The sequence below is a fragment of the Ciona intestinalis genome, unplaced genomic scaffold, assembly GCF_000224145.3.
Source record: "Ciona intestinalis unplaced genomic scaffold, KH HT000057.2, whole genome shotgun sequence".
NCBI lineage: Eukaryota > Metazoa > Chordata > Ascidiacea > Phlebobranchia > Cionidae > Ciona > Ciona intestinalis.
Genome location: NW_004190379.2, coordinates 31,744 through 43,192, shown reverse-complemented (window position 1 = coordinate 43,192; position 11,449 = coordinate 31,744). Strand labels below are relative to the sequence as shown.

Below are 11,449 nucleotides of genomic sequence, written 5' to 3'. Positions count from 1 at the left end.
GGTCTGAGCAATCAGACACAACTTGACACAACGTCAAATACAACGTTTAAAATAAGTTTGAATCCTGGACCTCGTGACCGCGGAAAGAACAGCCTTTGCGTGACAGGTTGGTTTTGTTGCAGTATTTTGAAGGTTTATTTCCATTGTTTAAATTGTTTAACCTTCTATCCAAACTATTTGTTGATCTTGGGCAAGAATCTGTTGTTCGAGAATGCAATAACAACGCGTCTATTACGAATTACTTCTCCGCGAATTCAATACTGTCACGTTATACCGTTTGCCGAAACTATGTGTACATTGTTTAGACAGCCTAATAATTAGCATTTTTACCTATTCAGCACATGAAAGAAAGTAGTTTTTGGCGGAAAGTGACGGCCGTCGACGCGTGTTATAGTGAAAACATATAAACGCGCTTGGTCCAACAATGGAGATGGACTATACGTTTTCGTAGCAAGAAACATTTAACAATGTGCAAGGAAAATAAAAGTTGTCTATAAAACGATCGAAGCATTTTTTCGGTTGGAGAAATACGCGACGTTTTGCCTTACGCGACATTTTTCTGACGTCATAACGGTAAATGCCCGGGAGGCGTCGCCTCCCCGCCTCCCCATACTAGGCGCGTATGCTCGTACGCCTTTCTCCTTAATGACGTCATAAGCTCGTGCCGAGCTTTTGGTTGAATCTCGGCGCTCTGCAAACCTGAGCTTTTACAACTTCAACACATTCCTATTGCTAACACCAAATTCACGAAACATTACCAACATCGTCTGCTTCATAGCCCAGGTCGAAGTATTTATTGCAAACGTATCAATCCTTTACTTGATCGCATATGTAAAAAGGCAAATGTCCAACCTGTTTTCAAGCTCCTGCTGGCTAAAATAATCAAGGGTACAATCGTTATTATGACGCAAATAATCAGCGTGTGAATTGCTATTATGTCATAATCAATTGCCAGGTCAAACAATCGCTATTATGGTGCAATGAATCCACGTGTGAATCTTTACTATTTCGTAATAAACATGCCGCTTGGCTGAGGGAAATATTGTAAATATAAAGAAGCAATACCTCTGGAACAGATTTAGGTTGATTATTAGGCCTAAAGCCCTAAATCGTTTAGAATGCGATGCAGCGATAACATTTTGCTTGGATCGTTAATAAATTCGCATATTTGAATATGTGAGGCAATAATTAAATACGAAAATCGACATGTTGTAAATATTGAACTTGTGAATCTTTATTATTTCGTAACAAACATTCTGCTTGTCTGAATTAAATCCTGTATATACAATGACTTAATTACGAGAAGCATCGAATAATGTTGCGCCTGCGGGCGAATGCAAGTGGTGAATTAAAACTTACTGGTTGATTTAGGAACATGTTAAAACGACATATTAATATGTAAACATGCGCATTACGTGACTGTGAAAGTTCAAAACTGATTTAAAATCGTATTCCCCTTGGTAATTTATAACAAACCTAAAGGTACAGTTACAAGTTGAATGTGCACTGGTGTGAAAGATCAAAGTAGTTGTCCTGACCTGAAGACCGAAGTAGCCTGAAGAATGTTTTACCAAAACATACTAGAAGATATTTTTGATTGCATCCAAAACAATCTTGACCAGATTTTCTTGCGAGTAACTTGGTATTTAATCCAAGATAAAAAGCGTTCTGGGACAGGAGAGACAACGATTAAAAATACCTAATGGAAAAAGACGAATCATTTTATCAAAATGTATACTAAATATACAAGTTGCTATACTAATCAGTTACCGCAACAAGTAAATTTAAATACCTCAAATTGGATTAAGTGTCCGTCCAATCGCAGCTTTGCTTGGGGTAAGAAAGAGCAACCCCCCTAGTCCGTAAAAATTTTATCCAAACCCGTTTTGTGGGTAAAAGAATATTTTGGCATAGTTTTTATCCTAACTTGTGGTAATTATTTTTTCAGTAAAACACAAATTTACTAGTTCAAACATAAACTTTTTTTAAAAGGTTTTTCGTGATAAACTTATCATGAATGCAGTAGTTAAGTTAAGTTTCTTCAAAAACCCCTGTTTTTTATTGCCCCTGTTTTTTTACCCTTAAGTCAGGGAAAAAAATGCACAAAATTTCAGTAAAAAGTTTACATAAACATAGGAATCTCACAATCTTTTCTGTACATCAAGGTATGATGAATATTGTTCCTCTATGTTTTCTGTTTATATTACCTCACTTGACTGTATGTATGTATATTAGGATTAAAACTTTAATTATTTTGTTTAATTCACCACATTCTAAATAGCGAATAATTAAGTGATGCTTTAAATAGGTTAAATGACGAGGTAGGCCTTTATAATTATGAAATAATCTTACTTATGTCTTGTTCATTTGATTGTTTTGCTTATTTGTGTTTTAACAGGTACCATTGATGGAATTACTTTTCTTATAATGTCCCTTTACACTGATATTCTTAACACAGACCTAGAAGGAAGATTTCTTATTTTAATTTATATTTTATTCACAATTGCTTCATCACAAGTAAGCAGACGAACTTTTCTTACAAAGTTTTTTTAATATAGTTGGTCAATCGGGGTAATAAAAACAATGGGGCACTTAAGAAAGGACAACCCTTCCTAGCCCGCTAAAAATCATCTTATTACAAACAGCTTTTGTAGGTTAAAAGGCCATTTGGCTTACCTCGCTGCTGGTATATTTTAAGTTCATATTTTACAAATTTTTCATACCTTTTTTTCTTGTTTTTTTCCTCAAAAAATTGCCTTATAATAAGTGGTAAAAAAAAACTTTTTTGGAGAAGAGTTTTTTTTTTTTACCTCAAACAATATTAACTTTGTAATAAAGTTGATTGTATCTGTATGTATATTGTTCTAATTTAATTATTGATTTAATAGATTTTAAAGGTAATCAATCAAAAGTAGATAATGTTCAGCTTTGTAGTTTATGTTTTAGATTATGACTGTTTAGTTACAGGTAATTTTATTATTATGTTGCTGAATTTAGTTTAGACTAATTCAAGATGTCATTTAGATTTTTAAAAGCCTTTACAATTTGGTTAAACCAAGTGAAATGCTCCGATTACTTCTTGTGCTTTATATAGGTTATGTAACTCATGGCTTTGTTTTCGGTTTAATAACTAGTATTTGTGAGTAAGCTTATGTTTAGAAGGAAGTAGTTAAATAAAAGTAATAAATTACAAAAGAAAAACATTTAAACAATTAAGAAAAGTTGCTTTTAAAAACATTGTTTTTTTATTGTCCCGCAAATTTTGGAATAAATAATCATAGAAATCCTACAATCTTTCTATATTGTTCCTTTGGACTAAATTTTTTTTTATTTATTAAACCGAAAGTTAATGTTTTCTGTTTTTATTACCCCACCTGAGTATAATTTATTTTACGCAATTATATTCTAATACTCTCGTGAATCTAGTTTAACATAATAAATAAAAAGTCAGCACTTTTGTTTATTTACATTAATTAAATAATTAATTAATTAGGCTAACTAATTAACATAATTCTATAATTTTTATATATATTTTTAAATAGTTTCAGAGTATCTTCAATATAATTGATCCAATTCTTATGACATTGGCGACTGCTCACAATGGAACTTTTTGGAAACATCTTCGCACTGTCATGTTGGCAACTGTGTTGTTATTCATATCTGGTGTTTTATCATATATCTCCTTTTTTACAATGAGGTAGGACGTGCTAAATTACATTCAGGTGCCATTGCAAACTGGTTAGCTCGCCCGCCTCGAACATACAATATTTTTAAGGGTTGTCACTGCTACCATTGGCGTTTGTGGCCTTGAGCAAGACACTTAACAGCAATTGCCCCAACCCAGTGGTTAAATGAATGTAACTTACTTTATCCTTGCGTGGCCGGAAAACGATAATCGTTATCACACAGGTTTAACACCTCGTGCCAGCTTACAAGTTACCACGTATGTTACTTTGTGGGTGACTAGGTGGTTTTTTATAAGTGCAGGTGGTTTTTATAAGTGCCGGTATATAACTATGGCATCACAATATTTAATGAATAAATGAATGCGCTTCAGACTTTTTATAATTCATAGGATAAATTTTATTTACGTACTTACATAACCAACAGTTCAACATTCTGGGTGTTCATCATTGCGTACAATTATGTGAACACTTTCTCATTAATGCTGGGCTCAATGTCAATTTACTTGGTTTTAATGATTGACTATCACACACTGCGTGGATGGCAGAGTTTGGATGATGTAATGTTTTACATACGAGGTGCATGTAGAGCTGTAGAGTTTATAGTTACGCTCTGTATGTGTGGATATATTATGATGACTTTCTACATGGAAATGACAAGTGCAGCAGGTAACCATTATTAACAGTGTGATAAGTAATGTTCTATTTAAAGGCCTTTAACCCTTTGGTCCTTGGGATTGTCAGTTATAGTATTACTATTACATGTTTATATAAATGTCGGTAGTGCCGTTATTTCTTAGCGTAAGGTATGATTTTTGTCTCATTTAAAAAAGATATATTTGCCTGTTGTTTTCAGCAATAAAATGTACATATATGTACCCATGTATTTAAAAATTCTGGTTGTCTCCATTGTTTATGCAATCAAAATGTGAAATCCGAGTGTACACAACTGTGTTTTAATTATGCAAAGCTATGTTGCAGGTAAGTATTTTAACTTGAAAGCTGCACAAGTACTGGGTATATAAGTTTTCAAAAATCAATATTTTTGTAGTAAAAAGTTTATTTTGCAAAATCCTGTAACAAGAAAAATTAAATTTGTTTATCCATCCTTATATAATGGAATTTGATGGTAATTTCTAAAGTATGGTGAGAAAGCTTTCCAAATCCGGATCATTCTTTTAATAAACATGCAGCGGTTTGCCCCTAGACTTTTTGAAAATGATTTTATGGGACCTATTTTTTTTTGGTGTTTGAATTTGTGTTAATGTTGGTTTAAGATTGTTACCTGTTTTAAAATGGCGCTTTCGTTCTTACTTGTCGAAACTATTTGTTAAATGGTTATGTGAATACAATACATTAAGAACTATCATATAATTTATAAATAAATTAATTGATTAAGAAACATAATTGAGACAAGTCATGGCAAAGAATAACAGCACCACCAACTTTTCGACAAAAAAGGTTCTAAAAGGATATCTACATCCTCTTCTGTCCTCAACTTCTCTGTATTTTATATATATATACATAAATCATACATCATAGGTGCTTTTCGGTGCTGATCAATTATACGTTATATTTTTATATTCCTATTCGTTTCCTTAAATTTATAACATCACAAATATATGATTTTGCCATATTTCACCATCTTTCTAAACAAAGTTTTGATCCAGCTGTTATGCACGTTTAGCATGCCGTATTGACTTTCTACCAATGCCTCTTACTTTTATCACTATAAAACCAAAGGACAAACTTTATGTTTTAACTATCCGGTCTCTTACTTCTTTAGGTATTGTAATGCTGGCTGCTTACACATATTACTGTATTGTCCAACGGGGTGGAAAGGGTTGGAAGATTTGGATGATGAGAAGACAAGCTTCTTGTAAAGTTCAATCACTGCCAAGAGCAACCAAAGAAGATCTTCGAAATAAAAGTGATTTATGTCCAATTTGTTACCAGGTAGTTCATGAATAAACGGCACCTATTTATCCTTATGTAACAGGAACAGGGTCAATGGCAGTGTCACACTCACACACTTTATGTCTGCTTGCTAGTTATCAAGTATGAAATGTTGTGGTAATTGTTTATTGCGTAGTTGACATGGACAACTCCTTATTAATCATGCAACTTCAAACTTCTGGTTTTAAAGTTGCTTAACCAAATGTTTAGATGATGGAGAGCGAAGTACGGGTCATGCACTGCAAACATTATTTCCATGAGAATTGCCTTAAGAAGTGGTTCTACATTCAAGATAAATGTCCGTTGTGCTACGCTCAGTTTCAATCAGTTGCTTTCTAACTTAAATAAGCAATAAAACACCATTATTATAAAGTTTGTGACTACCCAATTTAAGAGTTAAAGTTTGTGACTACCCAATTAAAGAGTTAAAGTTTATGACTACTCATAAAGTCCTGGGGCAATGAAAGGTTTAAAGACTGAGTTACAACATACGCCAGCTTGTGTCTCATTAAACCTTGCACCCTAATCTCTGTGCAATATAGGCAGGTGTGTCATGGAACCAAACGTTACACATATCTATTCAAATGGCCTGTTATTTAGGTAACCCAAGTAGCCAGTACATTTTATTTTACTTTTCAATGACCTGTTTATGTAGCATCAGCTAAATTTTTGTTTTGTTTAGATCAATTGGTTTTTTGTTCATTGTGCATCTAAAAAGCCTCAAATACTACAACACTTCAGCAACCCGTAATCCTAAATAATTTTACAATGATTCTTTCTACTTAAAACCATGTTTTGTGTTATTGGCTGCAATTACATGAAGTTGATAAATTAACGATTTTAGTTGCTATATTCGGTACACCAAAACAAAATAAATCTTGCCGCTAACGAAACATTAACAGTGAAGACCATTATTGTAAAGCACTGTGACAAAGTTCATACCTTTTTCTGGCTTTGCTACTACATATGGTGTATTTATAACAGAAAATACATGTAACTAAGCACTATAAAGTAGTTTAACTCTTGACAAGACTGTCAAGACTCCAAGGATAAACATGAATCTGTTATTTTATATTGTAGCCTTCAGTGATTGAACAAAAAGCAACAAAACAAATACTGCACTTGCCAAAAAAATACATTAAAAAATAAATTTTTACTTAACATGATCACACCAAGGTGTAACTTGCTTGTCGCAAGCAAGTAACACATTGTATATTATAACCTGTGCATTATCAATTGTTAAAGTTCGTTCAGACTGTAATGTGTATTCGATCGTATCGAAACCAGTTTCCGTGTCCCTCTTAAACTGGGCCTGTAAACAAAATAATTTGCATTGGCTGCAATATTAATCTGAGGCAGTTTTTTTTTTTCAGGATTTCACTCATAAAAACTTCCTCTAATTTTAAAATCAATGGGGGCACAGCTACCAGTTTAAGAACAGCTAATCTAATTCAATTAACTACAAAAATTAAATTACTTTAATCCTCCCAAGTTTTCATTGATACACCACCGTTTTTGGGTGGTATGTTTACTAAATGGGTCAAAATCCACACATGGACAATGTTAGAAAAATCAAAATTTGTGTATTAACAGATATGCTCAAATATGGCCTAAAGCTACCATCCAAGTTTAAAATACAAATGAGCTAAATGAGCTTTTATAAAAAAATGAGTTTTAAAACAGTAAATTTGCCCGCTAGAGTAAAAAAAATTACTCAGCTTTGATCATTTCTAGTTTTTAAAAATTAAAGAAAATTTAATTTTTTTCTGATTGGGTATAATGAACGCTTCTTCTTCAAAACTACATAAAAAAAATTGTAAAACATAGACTTTATTATGTTTTAATTCTCAATTGAACATAGCTACATAATATGCTGACTCAGCACTTCTTTACTAAATAGCCAATTTTTCGCATTTTTTTATCACATGCATTGTCTAATCAGCCAAATTTTTTTACTCCAGCGGATTTTTTCATGCAATTGTTTTAGAAGCCGTATCGTTTTAGGAAACTTTGATGGTACCTTTAGTTTGCATTTAAGCATATCTATTCATATACAAACTTTCCTCCAGTACAGAGTTTCTGCCTGGTTGTCATAAATTTAGTGTGTATTCAACAATACGTAACTTCTCACCTTCTTTTGTTCCCCATATCTGTTGTAATCTCGTGGCCTTCTTTTTTTGTTATGAATATGTTTAAATGTCTCGTATCCCGTTGTTAGTTTTGTGGGACGATACAACTGCAGAAATACTTAGTAGTGTTGACATGACTTTCCACAAAAAAAAATATATATATTGTGCATTGTATATTTAGGGTGGTATGCAGAAAGTATACTTAAGTTTCTGCTAGATCTTAGTTTAGCTAAACGGAGATCAGGCCAAAAACTTAAGCGGTATTAATCAGTGGTTCTCAGCTAATCTATGTTTATCTTTTCCGTGTGTGTGACGTAACAATGGTCGAGAGAATTTCTTTTGAAAATTACTCGATGAAGAAGGCAATTCTCAGTAAAAATGTCTGCCGACAAAGCATTCACACACACAAATGTAAAATCGCATGGTATCTTGTTCTGTTTGGCGGGAAGTTGGAAAATAAATTTAACCCTTTTAGGGTAAATATGCGATTAAAATAGAGAAAAATACGCAGGAAAGAATATAATTTCTTTTGGCAAACATTGGCTGTTAAAATTTTACTTAGATGCCGAATTTATGAAGGGATTGGCTGATGTTATATCTGCCTCTATACTCCATATAGTTTGGCTTTATTTCATCATTTTTCCACAAAGTAATTGTGTATTTTTTCATAATATTACGCTAAATTTACAAAATAGTATTCTTGCAACAAAATCTATTCATTTTTACATTCATATTTACTCGAAAATTATCTTCACTGTTTAATTTGTAGCGAAATAGTTTACGCGCGCCAAAGCCGTTCATCGCTAGCGAACACCGCCAGAGTAGAAACTGTTTCTAATTTTCTGTCGCTTGTATCGCTAGCGATGGAGAAAGTGACGTCAGAAAATCGCCAGACTCTCTCGAATTGCCAGCTATCGGCGCTAGTGTGAACCTCCCTTAAGTTTTTCGCTTGATCTCCATTTAGCTAAACTAAGATCAAGCAGAAACTTAAGTATACTTTGTGCAAACCACCCTTAAAATGTTCTGGCAATACTAGAAAAATGTTGTACAAAATGAATTGTTTATCCTGGTTAATTACCGTTAACTGGTTGTCTTTGAATCTTAAATAAAGTTCATCATCTTCCCTTCCCCAGCCCCAAAACTTGTTGGACATTCCACGGCACTGTAACAAATCATTGGCCACCATTTGCTTTAGTTTAACATACACATATTAGACAAAAAAATGTTTTGACAAACAGTCAGAAAATACCTTTCACACCTCTTAAGGATTATATAACTGGTAGTTTCACTTGCTGTATAAATAAATGGAATTAGAATACTTAATTTAATATTGTAAAAGAAAATTAATATCGACTTACTAGGGAAAAGTGTTCATTTTTCATCATAAGTACACCCCCAATATAGGTTTTGTAGTGATACATTGGATGATACTCTGGTGAAGCAAGATGGAATGGACCCTGGGTACCAGACTTAGGTTTAGAATATGGTAGCTACACAGCAAACAATCAAGCACAATACTTTCTTAAATATCTTTACCTCTGGTTAAAATCTGTTTGTCCTTACTAACTGACTTTAGGGGGCATACCAATGAAAAAATCAAAGTTTGTATACAAGTAGAGATGCTAAAAAAATGTATTAAAAGTGCCACCACAGTTTCAAAGAGACAAAACAACTTATAAAAAAATGCGGGTCAAACTAGCAAATGCAACTACTAGGGTATAAAATGGCCTAACAACAATGCATGGAATGCATTCCTATAAAAATTAGTGTCACTCAACTTTAAATGTTGCACTTGTATTTATCACCCTCTTGGGGAACTGAAGTCAAATTTTATACTTAGTGTACAGATAGTCATTATTGAGTTCCAGCCACAAAATTCAGATCAGGAAGCAGCTCGTAAAAGTTCGGTAACCTTAAAATATACTGGTTAAGACCCAAAATTCATGTGCAGCATAATCAGGTGTTTCCTATCTTAAATTAAATATATTTTAACATATTTTTTCGCTAATAACATTATTCTAATAAAAAATTGTATATTAACTAAGCTAATATATCTACGACGTAGTGTAAATGGTTTTATTAAAAGCATATTGGCCATTCCTTTACCATGAATATTAATTGCTTTACTAATAACTGAAACATGCTTATTTTTTTCAACATGGAGTCATCAACACTTTTATTTTTACTTATGACATCAGGGGTGCTTTTTATTAAGTGTTGCATGATTACAATGGGAAATGGTGTACAAATACATTCCTTTTGTCGATATCTCAAAAATGGCTAAAGTAAGTTTATTGAAATATATTTTAAGGATGAGGTTGTAGGTATAGGTTTGTATGTAACAAGCATACACAATAAAAATTTAAATCTTAGGCCTCAAATTGTAACCAGGGCTCTCAAGCTATGTTTTGATACAGATAGACATTAATTATAATCTAGACCAGCAATAAAGCATTAACTGTAGTGTCCTATCTGTTTGATCATTTAACTTTCCATGTTAACAAACAACTGCAGGTCTACAGACATATGTGTTTGCTCCTAACAAACTTTAGCTACTCATAAAAGTAAAAAGAAATCAAAGTAATTGTTAACACACAGGACAGGCAAATCCTGTATTGTGAATCATAAAAACGATTTACAAACTCTGCAAACACTAGATTGATCTACGTATAAATCAACAATATTTAGGCATTTTGAGGTATCATTATTGTTCCTATACATATCGATAATCAACAACCCTTAACGAACAGTGAAAGTGTTAGTGATTACTTGATTTCGCCAGTTTCAAAACCTTATTATTAATGCTGTCATGGAAGGTAAAGCATAAACAGGTGTTGGCGCGAGTGAATAAAACATTTACCATATTTTCCCAATATCTATAAAACGAATGATGTCATAATAAATGTATCCTGTTCTGCAATTTAAAAAAATCTGCGCCTATGTGTATTGGCATCAAGTAAAAAATAAAAATGCCAAACAAAAAGTAATGTTAACATTTAAAACTTTAAGTGATAAAACTCGAGAGTGATGCCGTTTGAACTGAAAAATAGAAAACGTTTATTCAACTCTACCTTTTTTTCGACTGAAATGAACAACATAAAATTAGCACTGCCTTCTTAATGTTGCATGTAAAATAAATGAGATTCTCCCTTTAAACAGACGTTTATACAATTTAAATGCGTTGCAGTGCTGAGAAGTAGCAGTGCTTTATATTGTCAATGTTTCCTTCAGCCAGGCAAACTGTTTGTAAAATATAGGCTAAACATTCACACATGGATTCTTTGCACCCTTATGGTGATTCTTTCACCTGGCAATTAATTGCAACACAATAGCAATTCACAAGTCAATTGATTGCATCATAATAGCGAGCCTACGGGTGCATAAAAACATGTTGAATATTTGCCTTTTCACGTGTGCAATTGAGTTTAAGCGTTAAAAACTGGGTTTGCTGCATTTCTGGAATTGGCACACATGTTATGTTATAAAATTGTTTTAAAATGCACAAATTTAAATGCAACATCTATGTGTACCAATTAGCGTTTCTGGCTGTGTGCGTTTGAATGAATGAATGTAACTTACTTTATCCTCGCGTGGCCGGAAAAAGACAGTCGTTATCACACGGGCTTAGCACCTCGTGCCAGCTTACGAGTTACCATTTATGTTACTTTGTGGTTGATTATT

At 32.9% G+C, this 11,449-nt stretch overlaps 2 protein-coding genes across 2 annotated transcripts in view; one reads left to right on the top strand and one right to left on the bottom strand.

The window, feature by feature from the left end:
- The window catches only part of LOC100185494 (RING finger protein 145), an 8,526-nt gene extending 2,513 nt beyond the window's left edge, over positions 1-6,013 (top strand). The window contains exons 3-7 of the mRNA XM_002124266.5: positions 2,399-2,517; positions 3,543-3,697; positions 4,111-4,352; positions 5,470-5,639; positions 5,850-6,013. Coding sequence (XP_002124302.3) covers positions 2,399-2,517; positions 3,543-3,697; positions 4,111-4,352; positions 5,470-5,639; positions 5,850-5,978 — 815 coding nt within the window. The 3' untranslated portion in view covers positions 5,979-6,013. The remainder of the gene's footprint in view (positions 1-2,398; positions 2,518-3,542; positions 3,698-4,110; positions 4,353-5,469; positions 5,640-5,849) is intronic.
- A 449-nt stretch (positions 6,014-6,462) lies between these two features.
- Positions 6,463-11,449, bottom strand: part of LOC100175307 (beta-1,4-galactosyltransferase 7) — a 13,137-nt gene continuing 8,150 nt past the window's right edge. The window contains exons 3-7 of the mRNA XM_026838112.1: positions 9,547-9,585; positions 9,127-9,225; positions 8,847-8,930; positions 7,771-7,875; positions 6,463-6,951 (exon numbers count right to left, since the gene is read on the bottom strand). Coding sequence (XP_026693913.1) covers positions 6,793-6,951; positions 7,771-7,875; positions 8,847-8,930; positions 9,127-9,225; positions 9,547-9,585 — 486 coding nt within the window. The 3' untranslated portion in view covers positions 6,463-6,792. The remainder of the gene's footprint in view (positions 6,952-7,770; positions 7,876-8,846; positions 8,931-9,126; positions 9,226-9,546; positions 9,586-11,449) is intronic.